Source organism: Mobula hypostoma, chromosome X1 (genome assembly GCF_963921235.1).
Source record: "Mobula hypostoma chromosome X1, sMobHyp1.1, whole genome shotgun sequence".
Classification (NCBI taxonomy): Eukaryota; Metazoa; Chordata; class Chondrichthyes; order Myliobatiformes; family Myliobatidae; genus Mobula; species Mobula hypostoma.
In genome coordinates, this window is record NC_086128.1 from 49,189,839 (window position 1) to 49,207,711 (window position 17,873).

Consider the following 17,873-nt stretch of genomic DNA (forward strand, 5'->3'; position numbering starts at 1 on the left):
TGCAAAATTTATATAAGCCCAAAGCAAACATTCATTGGTCCCCGATTGCCTCTAAATTGTTGATAATAAAAACCACTTCTATGAACAGATAATGCCAGTATGTATAGGAGATCCGATGAGAGATTTCCTGTACACTTGAATACATTCTCTAAACAGCACAATTCATATTTCAAACTGCACCATAAAAATTCTAATATTAAAAAGTTCCGTTATACCAATGATTTTCTGCTATAAAAGTACCAACACTAAAGTACAACAGATGGGCCTCCAATCAGAAGTAACAAGACCAAAGGACTTTCTCTCTTCCCCCCACGTCCCACACACTTCACTAATGAATAGGCACAAAATATACAAAAGCAAATGATAAAATACACAATTGCACGCGAGCACAGTAATTCCACTCTGTATGACTGTATTAAAAATGATGTTTCCTGCATCTACATTGAAGACCATTTATATAACTATATTCTGAGCTTGAATCAGTTGCTTGCAATTTATTGTCCTAAACAAGGCTATAAAGTTAAAAAAGCCAAATGAATGAATGTATGTATGTACAATCAGAAATGGTTAGAATAGCTGAAAGCAGGTTTGCAAAATAAGTTAATGACCAAGAGCAGGAGAAGCATCAGAATGCAAAGATAACATGGGAGGCGGGGGTTTAAAAAAAAGGAGATACAACCAACCAGCCAGGCTGTATACAGACAACTGAAGCAAGGTATGTGCAACTTTACCCAAAAAAATACTAGAATGGAAAACAAAAACAAAAATTTGGCAGGACTAAACAGCTCCTTCATGATAACTGGTCAGAAAGGGGCCATCAAACCAAATGAAGTCCTAAAAAGACAATTTACATGATCAACATACATAACATATTGCAATAAGCCACACAATGACTTCAAAACATTTAAAATGCAAATCTGGACAAGTAAAATTGATATTTGGCTATGGCCATTATTTCGGAATCAAAAATTTGGAACAGCAAGCTAAGATCTGATAAAGGAGGAATATATTATATTCTAATACTTGCACAAGGAATGTCAGCCTTGTGCATCATAACAAATCTGGACCTTAACTATCAAAGTGCCATTTTACAGTGGTTAGATGAGATTTTTGTGCCATATAAAGTGGGCAAAAGCTAAAATGCCTTACCTCATGATACAAAGCAATACCAAAAAAAATCTCAGTATTGTCACAACAGTGTGGCAATACCACTCTCTGTACCACTGATTTCCTAAGTAATGGGTGATACTTATAACATGAGCTAGACCAGGCCACTGGCAGCAGGTCAAAAAAAAATCAATACTAATAAATTTAAAGCATCACAGGAGAGAAACAATAGTGTAGGGTAATGTAACAGATTGAATTATGTAGAACAGTTTCTATTACAAACTGAGTTTGTGCATTCACGTTAAGAGATGATGTCTGACATAATGACGCCAATGCAAGGCGACTGCTCCCCCCCACCCCCGCAAAATCCTACAATAGTACCCCTTATGGAAACTATACTCAAAGGCCATTGCAAAACAATAATTGGTGCAAAATTTCTCGGAGGGAGGAAACTTTGGCAGAAAACAAAAGAAAACCCCAGAACAGGAGAATCCCTTTCAACACCGTATAATAAGACCTGTAAAAATCTTTACCAAACTAGCTGCAGACCCTAACCATCCAATTCCCATTCTTCTGGCAGGCAGAAAAGTAAAACTTGGTGGAAGTCAGAGGTAAACAATAAATTTACTCTACACACAGATACCTCCTGGCCTGCTAAATGTTGACAGCATCTGTTTTTCTAAACCCAGTGACAAAAGCTGGTTTCAGAAGCTTCACCCTCAATTTGTAATGGAAAACACTTCAGCTGAAGTAACCAGAGACAACAGACCAGCAATCACTACACTGAAATTGGATTGTCAAAGTAAATCAAGCCATACTAAATTTAAGTATAGATACTTAAACTAAAACAATGTAAGCCGGCTGGTGGCGTAGTGGCATCAGCACCAGACCTCAGAGTGAAGGCTCCTGAGTTTGAATCCAGCCGGCTCCCTTGCACGCTTTCCATCTGTGCTGGACTGAGCGTCGAGCTAGCAACTTGGCCTCGTAAAAATAAGCAAGGCTGCTAAAAAAAAAATGCTGTCATGACAGCATCCCGATGACTCCACTCAGAGTTAAGGGCTTTCTTTTTTAAACTAAAACACTGTGCGTATCATGATCACTATTCTAACTACAGCGTCAATTAAAAATATGGATTTTAAAGTCAAACTATACAAGATGAAACAATCTAGTGGAAGAACTCAATGAGTAACATCTGTGGAAGAAAAAAAGTCAAGGTTTTGGGTTGAAACCCTGCATCAGAACATCCATGTGGAACTCCTGCATGATATGCACCAACCTTGAAAATACAGTATTTATATCACCTGGACTGCTTACATGGTATTACATTAACATGATAACCTTAGATTCAGTTTCATGTTAAATAAAGCAAAAATCAACAATGAACGTGGCATGATTGGAGTGAACGTTTCCGAATATGGCCTGTTTTATGGAACATGTCGCAATAAGGCACTGTGCAAAGGGCTTAGGCATGTTCTTTAAAAATTCTGTAAAGCTAAGATGCCTTCAAAAATATTAGATGAAAAGTTTCTAAATATCAAAAAAAATACTATAAAGAGCAGTTTTAAAATAACTAAACCATATCATTATTTGGTGTTACAACCCTTTCCCTTTAGAATTGCATCAATTCTCTTAGGTACATAGTTATGCAGTTTTATAAGAAGAAAAAAAAAATCAGCTCATAGGTTGTTCCAAGCATCTTGGAGAACTTTCTATTGCTCTTCTTCAGATACTGGCTGCCTCGCTTGCCTATGTCTCTCCAGGTAATCCCCATCAGCCTTGATTAGGTTGAGATCAGGGCTCTGTGAAGGCTATACCATCTGTTGCAGAACTCATTCTTTTCACTAAAGATAGTCCTTTACGACCTTGACCACGTGCTTATGGCCATTGTCCTGCTGCAGAATGAAATTGGGACTGATCAGACACCTCCCTGATGATGAGACGCTGTTTATACTTCTCAGCATTAAGGATCCCATTAATTCTGACCAGATCACCAATTCCATTTGCAGCAATGCAGCTCCAAACCTGCAGGGAACCTCCCCCCATGCTTCACTCTCAGTTGTAGACACTCATCCATGAGCACTCTCCAGTTCTTCTACAAACGTCTCTTGTTTGAGCCAAAAATTTTAACTTTTGACTTGTCAGTCCGGAGCACTTGCAACCATTGTCACTTTGCACAAAAACACAAGGACACCCCATTCGTTGTGTTTTTGTGTATAGGGGAGTCTCTTGGCTTTGTTTCCACTACAGAGGAATAGCATTTTTGCAGCAACTCTTCAAAGACCACTTCTGACAAGACTTCTCCAGACTGTAGAGGGGTGTACTTGGGTTCCAGTGGACAGCACATCTTGAAACTCCTGTCTGCCGTGAAATTTCTGGTTGGGAGAGACCTTGCTGATATAGGATGACCACCTTGTCTTGTTGTTATGCTCACCCTTGCCATGGTGTAAGAATTGATGATTTCAGATCTGCCACACCCTCACCTTTTAATTTGATTGTCCTTCACCCAGTTTGATTCCTTCTACTCATTTGTTTCAGTAAACCTGTTTAGTTCCTCCAACTGATTAGTCATTGATCATCAACACCTGTTTGTTATCTTTGTTCAATCGTGCACTGGGCTACAGTAATCACATTATTTGAAAAATGATCTCTAACTCAATATTACTTTCTTCAACGAAACGAAAATTTCTCTAATATTTAATCTTATAGAAAATAAGTGGAAATCTAAAATTTACTCTTTTCTACTGACACTGATGCAGAAATCAAAAAGTCTAAAAAAAATGGAAAAAAAATCTAGGGTTTTGAGGGTTCCCAAGACTTTTGCACAGTACTGTAAATTCACGATGACACCCACAATAGCAGGGAGATCACTGACACTCAATGTTTAGTAATCAGATGATCACAAATATTACCTAGCACCAACACCTCTGGGAGAAATAATGCTTGACTTGGTGTTCTCACATTACCATTGCAATATTTTCCATCAGCATATTTAAACCAGTTCAGTGCAAGGTTCCAATGTTAAAATTGGACACTTGTGTACAACAGACTTGTGTGGACACAGATTGATCCATTTCTCTACACATTATATGGATTTCACCCACCCACCCCCCCGTAACACCAGAGATAAAGTGAAACTGCCTGTACAAGAAAAAAAATACACACCTTTGTAGCATCTGAAGGAGATGAGGGGACACCTTTAATTCCACCCTGCTTCAGGTTGCTTGCTGCTTTTTTGTTTAATCCAATCATCTTTTCCTCAGACAGGACTCTTTGTTGCTCATGTTCAGGGAGGCTCTGCCATAGGACAATAAATGCTTATTTTTGTGAAATGAAGGTCCTAATATGTAGTACAGAGTAGAGAATTGCTTCAATCCCAAGAGCAAACATCCTTGCAGCTTCAGCATAAGTAAACATAACAATTTCTTCTATTCATTATTGGTACTTTCAATCTACAATTTCATGATACGACAAAAACATATAATGTCACCTACCAGTAAAAACCGATGAAGATTGATTTCATATTCCTTCTTTTTCTGTGCAAAGTAAACAAATGAACCAAGTTGTTAGAAACTGATGTTTACATTTGGCAACAATGGTCCTCCCTTCCAAATCCATTACAGGTTAAGCCACTTTAAACAATTAGAATCAAGTCCTAACCCAGTAACAGGTCACATGCAATATCTACCCAATCGCATAAATGTCATCCTACTGCTTGACATTATTCCCCTCCATATGGACATCAACCATACTAGTCATTCAGAACAAATGAATAAAGGTAACCTTGAAGATTGCAGGTTATAGTTGAGTCATCAGATTTAAAATAACACTGCTTTTGTCATAGATTTCCACATATTTCAGAAAATGAATATTACTGCCACACTGACCTGTTCACATCGTTTCTGATACGCATCCTTCTCTTTCTGAGACAGCATTTTCCATTGCTTGCTGCACAGAACCATGCGTTCTGTGCTGGGAATATCTTTCATGTTGGACATCAGTTCAGCACAATAAAGAGAATAACCATTTCTAAAATCAAGAAGTAATAATATTATTATCAATACTGAAACAATAATTACAATCATAAGCTCCTTAGGATCACAAATCAATGGTGACAACCCAAGATAATCAGAAGATAGTGTAGGTTAAGTGTGCAAACAATCAGATAGCCAAGGGACCAGGGTATTCAAATTATGAAAACTTAAGACCTTCAGGCATTTACCTAAACAACCAAAATGTAGTAAACTGACTTTTTTGTTTTAAAAAAGGGAGCTTATGATATGGTGGTCTCCATAACTACAAGCCTGTAACATAAAGGGGAAGAAGTTTTAGTACATCAATGTAGAATTGTAATTATTCTGCTCCTGGAGGTCAATGCACAGTTGTTGCCACTTCAAATTAACTTTCATATTGGTCTTGGAAACTATGTATACAAACTTGAAGTTGCCAAGGGTCAATTGCAGACACAAAAGAACACCATGCAGAATTGAGCTTCACAAACTGCAACATGGTTACTTGTGGGTTGGAAATTAGAAGTCTTTAGGGAAAGATTTTAGCTAAAAGAAATATTTTATCTACAACTCCAGAACAGGATAAAGAACACATAATTCAGGAGACAAGCAACGAAGCTTGCCTAATGGAAAAAGATAGAAGCTTGGAATTCCCTCCAAGCAAATAGAAAATGAAATAATATTACATTTGAAGTAATGTAATTTCTATTATGGTTATCAATGGATTATGGCACCAATAATAAATCAGAGGCAAGACAAATTAGCTACAGTCTCAACATATTGCAAAGGACAAAATGGCCAATCCATGAGATGATCATAAAAGATGAAAAAAAGGTAGTAAAATCTTTCAGCAACAAAGCAATATTCCAACATCACGATAGATTTCTGAGAGTGATAAAACAGCAGATTGGCCAAAAAGCACAACACAGCATGCTTCACAGGATACAAGAATGACTTATTTAGTTGTTGCATTCAATACAACTCCTAGACATTTAAAGGAGAAAACATACGGAGGTGGTTTTGTGGGTCGACCATCAAACTTGTCTTTGAGCTGTCTTTCAGCTTTAGTCAGAGTATTCTTGGTCAAATCATCCAGACTGATGCTTTGTTCAGGGTGACGCAAAACATAATCTCGCATTGCTTCCTACAAGCAGAAAATTCAGGTTCCAATTGATTAGGTGATCGAAAATCATCTTTCATGGTCATTAAAACAAGACTTCCCTTCATCTACTCCATCAAAACTCCTCATAACTTTGCTAAGTTCTGCAAAACTTCCTCAAAGTTCCCTGCCCCGAGAACTGTTTTAATTTCTTCAGTGTCTCCTTCTGCATCTAATTATCTTCTCCGAGTGTGGTGAAAGATTATGGCTAAAATTTATTTGAAGATTACACAAAAATCACATTATGCTCAAAGCACGGCTTCAACTTCTGCTGCCAACTCTCACCACACTTTAAAAATCAGTCTGCACAATTTAGCAATTTCCACTCCCTGAGCCACAATTATTATTTCCCTCATCTTCAACAATAAACCATGAGAGATGCTCAATGGCTTTCCTTTTTCATAGGAACTTAAGACATTTTGCATTTCCAGACATTTTTGTTCCTAGGTCACGTTTACTTGGCTTTGTCTCACTGATTTATTTATTTTAAAGCAACTGCCATTGCCCATCGACTTCAAATTTTAAAATGAACTCATACCAAAAGTATACTCCTAAAGATACATCATAGTAACATAGCTATACATTTGGTCAATACACACAGAATTCTTACTCATACCCATTTCTCAAAAGAATTAAACCTTTAAAAGCATAAAGACATTCTCATCACATTGTCATATAATCAATCCTGTACTGCTCTGCTAGGAAGAGATCACTTTAGTCGCCATTTATTTACCTCATACAGTTCTTGCTGCTCTAAGCTCTTTCCAATCCACTTGAGTCTTTTCTTGTCAGACAGCTGGGACCACTGCTTACCCAGTGCCTCTTTAACATCCTTCATAGTGGCCTGGAAAAACATAAGGTTTATTGATACATGGCATTCATCAAATCATAGTTGCATCATTTGATTGCCAGATGATTCTTCCAGCAACCCTGGGCTTGGACTGGTTGACAAATACAAGGGCACCCATTCAAACTAAGTTGAAACTCAGATGTTGCACATCCATTGCAGACAGTGAAATAAATTAGATTTTTAAATCCACTATGTTTGATCTATTAAGCAGAACACTACATATTAGTTCTCAGATATGCTGAGCCAATACAAGTATTCAGAAACACTTCACCTGGAGGAAAATCTAAAGAAAAATAGCCTTCTTTCAAATGATCATCAGCCTGAAATATTCATGTTCATCACTTGAGGTGCTGTTTGATCAACTGAGTTATTACAGAATATATATTTCATACAGAAGATTCAAGTTAGCTTCAGCCTGCATGGTATTTACGTACGACTAAAAGGACAGCATTAAGGTTCTGACCAAAACACAACTACAGCAAAAAGATCAGTTGTTCTAATCCACAGCAATAAGTCTTCACTAAATATAGTATAACCTTTCTTAAAGAAGGGACAACTCAAGCACAATATTGTCAGATGCAAATGAGGAAATGAGATGTGGGAATCAACACTAATGTACTGAGTATATCAGCTTCACATCCCTCAAGTCCAGGTTAGGCTGACAGCCCTTGAACTTTCCAGAGGATGATGATTTCATGCTTGCCTTGAAGATGTTACTTCAACTTGACATCAAAAATCATCTGGTGGCCTTCTATGCCAGTGATGCTGAAGTAATGTTCACTGAAGATGAACCAGAAGCTGCATCTTAAAACTTATCGTTTGGGTATTAAATAAGTTTCATAAACAATCCCAAGTACCAACAACCCCCCCCCATTAAACACATAACCACAAGTGATGCATTTTGAGTTTGGCACGCTTACCTTCAAAATGAAGAGACTGAAAGTTCAAACAATGAACTTTTGATATTTGCAACTGAGTAATAGTAGGGAACAATTTTGAAGGGAAATGTTAGTGTTCAGCCACTTTCACATAATTATCCTGGACCTACGTGGACCATTGAGGTATTCAACTCTCCCAGACCACCTCAGTCCATCCTGGTTTAGGAGGGCAGGGCCTTTGAGACATGAAAGATTTGTACCAAATTGTTTATGGAAATCAACGTATAATGTCTAAATTAGCTGGGTAAGCATTGAAAGTACATTCTGTGCATAGTGCCTCAGAGGTTAATGTCATTTATGAATTTGGACTCAGTAGTTACATTTCATGCAGCGAAATGTAAAGAGAAAGTGCAAACACCAATACCTTTGGATGCATCTTCATAAAGGCCTTCTTCTCATGAAGATACCACAACTGCTGTGGTGTTTTAGGTTTTTCTGGGACATCTGTTCTCTTTACACTCTCCAGTAGTTCTGGATGGTCCTCTCTGAGAGAAAAATATCTATTTCATTACCCTTTCAGGTAACAGTTTAATTAGAAAACCTACGTATCTTCAAATCAAGAACTATTATGCTATTCAAAGTGTTAAGCAGCTCCAGATTCTGGCAGTGGTTGAGCTTAAATTGATGGGATGCAGCGATATCAGTACACAAAATGTCAATAAGACTCCTTGTTGCCTCCATCAATAGCTTAACCTTCATCCCTACTATTTTCAGTTGTTTGTTCTACATCTTGTTCGCACACATTTACTCTCTGAAGCAGGAGGTCAGCCTTTGGGAAGGGCCAAGAATACTAGCCTCATGGCCAACTGCTCCCCAGAACAGAGTGCTGGCCATCGCTGATGATGTAAAGGTTGGAGGTGTTGTGGATAGTGTGGAGGGCTGTCAGAGATTACAGTGGAACATTGATAGGATGCAAAACTGGACTGAGAAGTGGCAGATGGAGTTCAACCCAGGTAAGTGTGCGGTGGTTCATTCTGACAGGTCAAATATGATGGCAGAATATAGTATTAATGGTAAGACTCTTGGCAGTGTGGAGGTTCAGAGGGATCTTGGGGTCCGAGTCCATAGGACACTAAAGCTGCTGCGCAGGTTGACTCTGTGGTTAAGAAGGCATACAGTGCATTGGACTTCATCAATCATGGGATTGAGTTTAGGAGCCGAATGGTAATGTTGCAGCTATATAGGACCCTGGTCACCCCACTTGGAGTACTGTGCTCAGTTCTGGTCACCTCACTACAGGAAGGATGTGGAAACCATAGAAAGGGTGCAGAGGAGATTTACAAGGATGTTGCCTGGATTGGGGAGCATGCCTTGTGAGAATAGGTTGAGTGAACTTGGCCTTTTCTCCTTGGAGTGACGCAAGATGAGAGGTGACCTGATAGAGGTGCATAAACTGATGAGGGGGCACAGCTTTAAGATGCTTGGAAGTTGGTACAGAGGGGATGTCAGGAGTAAGTTGCTTTTTTTTGTTTTTTTTTTAAATACATAGAGTGGCGAGTGCATGCAATGGGCTGCCAGCAACGTTGGAAGAGACAGACACGATAGTCTTTTAAGAAACTCCTGGACAGGTATATGAAGCTCAGAAAAATAGAGGACTATGGGTAACCCTAGGTAATTTCTAAAGTACGTACACGTTCAGCATAGCATTGTGTGCCGAAGGGCCTATACTGTGGTGTAGGCTTTCTATGTTCAGCCTGAGTTTACAGGCAGCAATATTATTGCAAACATATCTGCTAGTGACCACAAAACAAGCCATCAATTAGTGATTGGTTGAATATTTAATGCAAGTATCAGTGTGGGGAAAGAGAAACCAATAAAGGCAGACTACAGCCAAGATTTCCTGCCCATTTGAAATGACTGGAAACAATCTTCTACCTCACCATCCAAATAGTCAAGCCAAAAGTAGTTTCAGGAATGTCAAAACAGAGGTATAGTTACCCCACAATAGCAGCCAGCTGAGACCACAGCCAAAGTCTACTTTAAGGGCTCCAATTCAGAAAGTGAAGATGGCACCAACACCATCCAAGGCAGGAAACCAACGATCAGCAAGAAAACCCTGGACCCCAGGAACCTAGTTAAGATGTGTACATGCAAATGAGGGAATAAAACAGAATTTGTGCGGGGAACCACTTGTGTCCTTTTATATGCCTGAAAAGTACAAACACACTTCAAAAGATAATGGGTGAACTGCTCAGAAAATTTAGGAGCAGCACCATCATCCACCTGGTGTTAAATGCTGAAGCTTGAGGAAAGCTTACAGAATCTCAATCGGAAAAGTCTTAAACAGTAGCTCAGAAGGTGGGACAGGTGTGGAATGAAGGGTCAAAATGTGAAAATTGTAAAAATTATTTTAGTCATTACCTGAAGCGGGCCATGCTCTGTTCAAAGTCTTCTTTCTCCTTCTGAAACTCCTGAATATATTTCAACTGCAGGAGCAAAATAAACCACAGATTACCTTGCAACTGCACTGAGTGTTCAGTCTGACTCTACATTCCTCCTGCAATTTAAGCACAATGCACTTACCTTTTTCTTCTCTGGTAACTCCTTATATTTCTTGGAAAGAATTTTAGTTAGATCCAAGTTGCTCATTTCAGGATGAAGCTTTGCATATTTGGCTCTCTTCTCCATGAAGAATCGAAAATAAGGTGTGAGAGGCTTCTTGGGAAAATCAGGATGATTCTACAATAAAAGGAACAGACTCAGAACTACTACTCCATAGTCTCTGTTAACTTCAAAAATACTAAAGCCACATTAAAAATACTATAAACCAGTTCTTGCCATTTTAAATGTCACAAGAAGTTTCAGTGAGACAATGAAAATCTGTGTTAATCAATCTGATCCTCTCCTCCATCTTATCAGGATCTTCTGACCAAACAAGTATTTCACAGCTACTAGAAACACCTTCTACATTATAATTGGAATTAAATGCATAAAAGAGCATTTGGATTTATACCAGCTTTTTGTTAAAATACATCCATAAAGTGAAGCCGATTCCCTGGACATTTCCATAGCCCGACAAAGGTGTCCCCCGCTTTTTGAATGCTAGCTTTAGAAAACCTCGCTGTTACGATAGACCTACAATAGTTCCGTTTTCGTTAACAGAAAGTGTTTTCACTGCTGCGAAAAAAGGCAGTGCGTGCCCCGAGCAGCCACTCTCCCCCGGATTCGGAACTGCATTCTCGCCGGCATTGCTTAGACACGTGCCTGTGAGCAGCCATTTGCAAGATGAGTTCTAGGGTATCGGAAAAGCCTAAAAGAGCGCGTAAGGGTGCTACACTTAGCGTAAAACTAGACATAATTAAACACTTCAATCGTGGTGAACGAAGTAAGGACAAGGTGAGTTTGGCTTGTGGAAGCTGACGAACATGATGTTGAAGAGGTTTGGCATCTCATGACCAAGAACTGATAGATGAAGAGCTGATGCAATTGGAAGAGGAAAGGATAACAATTGAAACCGAATGCAGTAGTAAAAGTGAAGTCGTCCAGAAACTGAACGTGAAGCAACTGTGTGAGATTTTCGCTGCAATGATAAAGTATGACTTTAATTTTGAAAGGGTACGTCAGTTTATAGCATATTTGCAGGATAGTTTGAGTGCTTACAAAGAAATATATGATAGAAAAATGCACGAGGCTAGCAGTCAAGCATACTGTCATTTTTCAAGCCTTCCACATCAGCCACAGCAGACGACAAACCTCGCCCTTCGCCATTGAGGCAGGCAGACATAGAAGATGACCTGCCTGCCCTGATCGACGATGAAATGACACCCCAGTGGTCCCAACCTCCAGGCAGTCAACAGATACCTATTCGCGGAGAATGCAGCGGCAGCCGGGAGGCATCCAGCATGTCTTTAAGAAAAAAGCCGAAATAAACAAGCTAATTAATTAGTTGCCAACTGGCACGTAAATGTCGGCCCAGATCAGAGGGGATTCGGCTCCGATCTGGGCCAACATTTACGTGCCAGGCGGCACCTAATTAATTAACTTGTTTATTTCAGCTTTTTTCTTAAAGATGTGTTGGGTGCATCCCAGGCACTGCTGGACCCCTGCATGCTTCGCGGATCAGTATCGGTTGGCGGCCCGGAGGGTGGGGGCCACTGCACCACCCCAACCTCCGACGACTCAGTCTAACACACCATCATCAGTGTGCTCGGTGCTGTTTTCCCAATTCCGGTAAGTAATACTACACTGTATATACATTATTTCTACTTTATATAGGCTGTGTATTTTTGTGTTATTTGGTATGATTTGGCAGCTTCATAGTTTAAAGGTTACTGGAGAGTGTGTTTCTGCCGAGAGCGCTTGTGTGAGATTTTCTGCCGATGGCGCTTGCGCCATGTTTCTGCCGAAAGCGCTTGCATCAGATTTTCGCTACGGAGAACAGTGCGGCAATCATTGTAGAGAAGTATTTCTACTTATACAGGCTGTGTATTTATCATATCATTCCTGCTTTTACTATGTTACTGTTACTTTAGGTTTTATGTGTTATTTGGTAGGTTATTTTTGGGTCTGCAAATGCTCACAAATTTTTCCCATATAAATAAATGGTAATTGCTTCTTCGCTTTACGACATTCCGGCTTACGAACCATTTCATAGGAACGCTCTATCTTCGGATGGTGGGGGACACCTACATATCCTTCCATGTCAAATATTATTAAATACGTATATATATCAAATTCTGCAAATCATCATGCCTGGAAATTCAATTACATATATATGCAATTGAATTAAAGAAGCAACTTCAGATTACTTCAAAAACTCACTGGACCACCAAGCCTGTACTCCCCATGACTGTGTGGGTTTCCTCTGGGTTCCTCGCACAATCCAAAGATGTCCCAGTTGGTATGTTAATTGGTCATTGTAAATTTCCCATGATTAGGCTAGGGTTAAATTGGTGGCTCAAAGTGCTGGAAGGGCCTATTCCACACTATATTTTAATAATTAAAAGCTGGGAGGTCTGCAAGTTCATTAATTTGTCTATATCCTTAAAGCCACCTTCCCCTAACAACCCTAACAAGCTCCAAGCTAAAGAGGAAGAGAACCAAAAACAAACATTTTTTTTGGAATTTGTGAGGTCAATTACCAAGGTGGCCAATAGATGTAGGCAATTTACATGTCAGATACTATTTGTAGGATAGCCCAACCTGCGGTCCAAGTTGCCCAACAAAGCAGAAGCATTGCATTGAAAATTTCTCAGCCGCAGGCTCAAAACAGTATAGCACCCTTGACCCACAATGGTGTGCCAACCTATATGATCATGGAGTAGGTTCAATCAGATTAAGATTTAATATCACTAGTACACGTCATGAAATTTAACTTTACAGCAACAGTAGCAGTACAATGAAATAAATGATAGAGGAAAAAGCCTGAGTTACATTAAGTAGATGTCTTTTAAATGGTTAAAATTAGTGCAAAATAACAAATAAAAAGTAGTGAGGTAGTGTTCATGGGTTCAATATTCATTCAGAAATCAGATGGCAGAGGGGAAGAAGCTGCTCCTGAATCGCCGAGTGTGTGCCTTCAGCATTCTGTACCTCCTTCCTGATGTCAACAGTGAGAAAAAGGGCATGTCCTGGGTACTGGGGATCCTTAATAATGGATGCTGCCTTCTAAGGCACTGGTCCTTGGAAATGTCTTGCAAACTAGAGGCTGGTACCCATGATAAAGATGACCAATTTTACAAGTTTCTGCAACTTATTTCAATCTCCAAGCCCAGTACCAGGGTGCTCTCACAATACACTTGTAGAAGTTTGAATGTTTTAGTTGACAAACCAAATCTCTTCAAACCCCTAATACAGACATCCCACCCTGCAAAAACTCATTTCAGGGAGGTAGCACCCCTCGCCCCCCATCGACCTCCAAGGGTGTATGTAATACTTCGTTTAGTGATTTTGTCTAAGTTAGGTATATGCAGCAAATGTGGCATTAAAATATGTACTTATATTATCATGTTTATTCTATTACAACTTTAAGCAAATCTACAAGGAGTTTGGCCTCATCACATAGGACATCAATAATGTAGCTCCTTGGCAGCTAGCCAGCTGGTTTAATTCAGGGGTCCCCAACCTGTTTTGCACCACGGACCGGTTTAATTGGTGGCTCAAAGGGCTGGAAGGGCCTATTCTACACTATATATTAAAATAGTGTGGAAGATTTAAAAGGAACAGAGCCTTATACAGCAGGCAGCGTAGTTTGTGGGCTGCAGAGTAAGCCGGAAGCAGAGTGAAGGCTTAAGGGCTTCCACAGAAACGGGTGAGGCGAGGAAGGTTTGGTATTCATTTTTGGTTGTTATTTGAGGAGAGGGGAAGTATGAGCGTGAGGGCAGCTTGTTATTCTCGGTGCCGGATGTGGGAGGTCCTGGAGTCTCCAAGCCTCCTGGACGTCCACATCTGCGCCAGGTGCGCTGAGATGCAGCTCCTAAGGGACCGTGTTAGGGAACTGGAGCTGCAACTCGATGACCTTCGTCTGGTCAGGGAGAGTGAGGAGTTGATAGAGAGGAGTTACAGGCAGGTGGTCACACCGGGGCCACGGGAGGCAGACAAGTGGGTCACGGTTAGGAGGGGAAAGAGGAAGAGTCAGGTAATAGAGAGTACCCCTTGAGAATAGGTACTCCTGTTTGAGTACTACTGGGGGGGGACAGCTTACCTGGGGGAAGCGACAGTGGCCGTGCCTCCGGCACAGAGTCTGGTCCTGTAGCTCAGAAGGGTAGGGAAAGGAAGAGGAGGGCAGTAGTAATAGGGGACTCGATAGTAAGGGGGTCAGATAGGCGCTTCTGTGGACACAGTCCGGAGACACGGATGGTAGTTTGCCTCCCTGGTGCCAGGGTCTGGGATGTTTCTGATCGCATCCAAGATATTCTGAAGTGGGAGGGTGAGGAGCCAGAGGTCGTGGTACATACAGGTACCAATGACATAGGTAGGAAAAGGGAAGAGGTCCTGAAAGGAGAATATAGGGAGCTAGGAAGGGAGTTGAGAAAAAGGACCGCAAAGGTAGTAATCTCGGGATTACTGCCTGTGCCATGCGACAGTGAGAGTAGGAATGCAATGAGGTGGAGGATAAATGCGTGGCTGAGGGATTGGAGCAGGGGGCAGGGATTCAAGTTTTTGGATCATTGGGACCTCTTTTGGCACAGGTGTGACCTGTACAAAAAGGACGGGTTACACTTGAATCCTAGGGGGACCAATATCCTGGCGGGGAGATTTGCGAGGGCTACTGAGGTGACTTTAAACTAGAATGGTTGGGGGGTGGGAATCAAATTAAAGAGACTAGGAGAGAGGAGGTGAGTTCACAAATAGAGAAAGCTAGTAGACAGTGTGTGAGGGAGGATAGGCAGGGGACAGAGATCAGGAGCACTCAGGCCAAAGATGTAGGGGACAAGGAAGAAAAAGATAACGAAGTTGTTTGCTCCATTAAGGATAAAAAGAGAATAAGAGGTGGAGAGTTTCTTAAATGCATCTATTTTAATGCTAGGAGCATTGTAAGAAAGGTGGATGAGCTTAGACCATGGATTGCTACCTGGAAATATGATGTTGTAGCTATTAGTGAAACGTGGTTGCAGGAGGGGTGTGATTGGCAACTAAATATTCCAGGATTTTGTTGCTTCAGGTGTGATAGAATAGGAGGGGCAAGAAGGGGAGGTGTTGCATTGCTTGTCAGAGAAAATATAACAGCGGTCCTCTGGCAGGATAGATAGTGGAATTGTCCAGGGAGGCTATTTGGGTGGAATTGAGGAATAGGAAAGGTCTAGTGATGCTTATAGGAGTGTATTATAGACCACCTAATGGGGACCGAGAACTGGAGGAGCAAAATTGTAAGAAGATAGCAGATATTTGTAGTAAGTACAAGGTTGTGATTGTGGGAGATATTAATTTTCCACACATAGACTGGAAAGCCCATTCTGTAAAAGGGCTGGATGGTTTGGAGTTTGTAAAATGTGTGCAGGATAGTTTTTTGCAGCAATACATAGAAGTACTAACTAGAGAAGGGGCAGTGTTGGATCTCCTGTTAGGGAATGAGATAGGACAGGTGACGGAGGTTTGTGTTGGGGAGCACTTCGGGTCCAGTGATCACAATGCCATTAATTTCAATATAATTATGGAGAAGGATAGGACTGGACCCAGGGTTGAGATTTTTGATTGGAGAAAGGCTAACTTTGAGGAGATGCAAAAGGATTTAGAAGGAGTGGATTGAGACAATTTGTTTACGGGAAGAATGTAATAGAGAAATGGAGGTCACTTAAAGCTGAAATTTTGAGGGTACAGGATCTTTATGTTCCTGTTAGGTTGAAAGGAAAGGTTAAAAGTTTGAGAGAGCCATGGTTTTCAAGGGATATAGGAAAGTGGTTCAGAAAAAGAGAGGGATTTACAATAAATACAGGCAGCTTGGAGTTAATGAGGTGCTCGAGGAATATAAAGAATAAAAAGAATCTTAAGAAATAAATTAGAAAAGCTAAAAGAAGATGCAAGGCAGCTTTAGCAAATAAATCCAAAGGGTTTCTACAGTTATATAAATAGCAAAAGGATAGTGAGGGATAAAATTGGTCCCTTAGAGAATCAGAGTGGATGGCTATGTGCGGAGCCAAAAGAGATGGGGGAGATTCTGAACAATTTCTTTTCTTCGGTATTCACTAAGGAGAAGGATACTGAATTGTGTAAGGTAAGGGAAACAAGAAGGGTAGTTATCGAAAGTATGATGATTAAAGAAGAGGAAGTACTGGCACTTTTAAGGAATATAAAAGTGGATAAGTCTCCAGGTCCTGACAAGATATTCCCTAGGACCTTGAGGGAAATTAGTGTAGAAATAGCAGGGGCTCTGACAGAAATATTTCAAATGTCATTAGAAACGGGGATGGTGCCGGAGGATTGGCGTATTGCTCATGTGGTTCCATTGTTTAAAAAGGGTTCTAAGAGTAAACCTAGCAATTATCAGCCTGTGAGTTTGACGTCAGTGGTGGGTAAATTAATGGGAAGTATTCTTAGAGATGGTATATATAATTATCTGGATAGACAGGGTCTGATTAGGAACAGTCAACATGGATTTGTGCGTGGAAGGTCATGTTTACAAAACTTTATGAATTTTTTGATGAGGTTACTAGGAAAGTTGACGAGGGTAAAGCGGTGGATGTTGTCTATATGGACTTCAGTAAGGCCTTTGAAAAGGTTCCACACGGAAGGTTAGTTAGGAAGGTTCAATCGTTAAGCATTAATACCGAAGTAGTAAAATGGATTCAGCAGTAGCTGGATGGGATACGCCAGAGAGTAGTGGTGGATAACTGTGTGTCAGATTGGAGGATGGTGTGTAGCAGTGTGCCTCAGGGAACTGTACTGGCTCCAATGTTGTTTGTCATATATATTAATGATCTAGAAGATGGGGTGGTAAATTGGATTAGTAAGTATGCAGATGATACTAAGATAGGTGGCGTTGTGGATAATGAAGTAGGTTTTCAATGCTTGCAGAGAGATTTAGGCCAGTTAGAAGAGTGGGCTGAAAGATGGCAGATGGAGTTTAATGCTGAAAAATGTGAGGTGCTACATTTTGGTAGGACTAATCAAAATAGGACATACATGGTAAATGGTAGAGCAGTGAAGAATGCTGTAGAACCGAGGGATTTAGGAATAATGGTGCATTGTTCCCTGAAGGTGGAAGCTCATGTGGATAGGGTGGTGAAGAAAGCTTTTGGTATGCTGGCCTTTATTAATCAGAGCATTGAGTATAGGAGTTGGGATGTAATGTTGAAATTGTACAAGGTATTGGTAAGGCCAAATTTGGAATATTGTGTACAGTTCTGGTCACCAAATTATAGGGAAGATGTCAA

At 40.4% G+C, this 17,873-nt stretch overlaps 1 protein-coding gene across 5 annotated transcripts in view; it reads right to left on the reverse strand.

Annotated features, from left to right (window-relative positions):
- The window catches only part of ubtf (upstream binding transcription factor), a 79,261-nt gene that overhangs the window by 42,622 nt on the left and 18,766 nt on the right, over positions 1 to 17,873 (reverse strand). For all 5 annotated transcript variants that reach the window (XM_063037477.1, XM_063037476.1, XM_063037478.1 and 2 more), the window contains exons 5-12: positions 10,585 to 10,740; positions 10,423 to 10,487; positions 8,426 to 8,546; positions 7,007 to 7,117; positions 6,125 to 6,258; positions 4,992 to 5,133; positions 4,599 to 4,640; positions 4,270 to 4,401 (exon numbers count right to left, since the gene is read on the reverse strand). In XM_063037477.1, the coding sequence (XP_062893547.1) occupies positions 4,270 to 4,401; positions 4,599 to 4,640; positions 4,992 to 5,133; positions 6,125 to 6,258; positions 7,007 to 7,117; positions 8,426 to 8,546; positions 10,423 to 10,487; positions 10,585 to 10,740 (903 nt within the window). The remainder of the gene's footprint in view (positions 1 to 4,269; positions 4,402 to 4,598; positions 4,641 to 4,991; positions 5,134 to 6,124; positions 6,259 to 7,006; positions 7,118 to 8,425; positions 8,547 to 10,422; positions 10,488 to 10,584; positions 10,741 to 17,873) is intronic.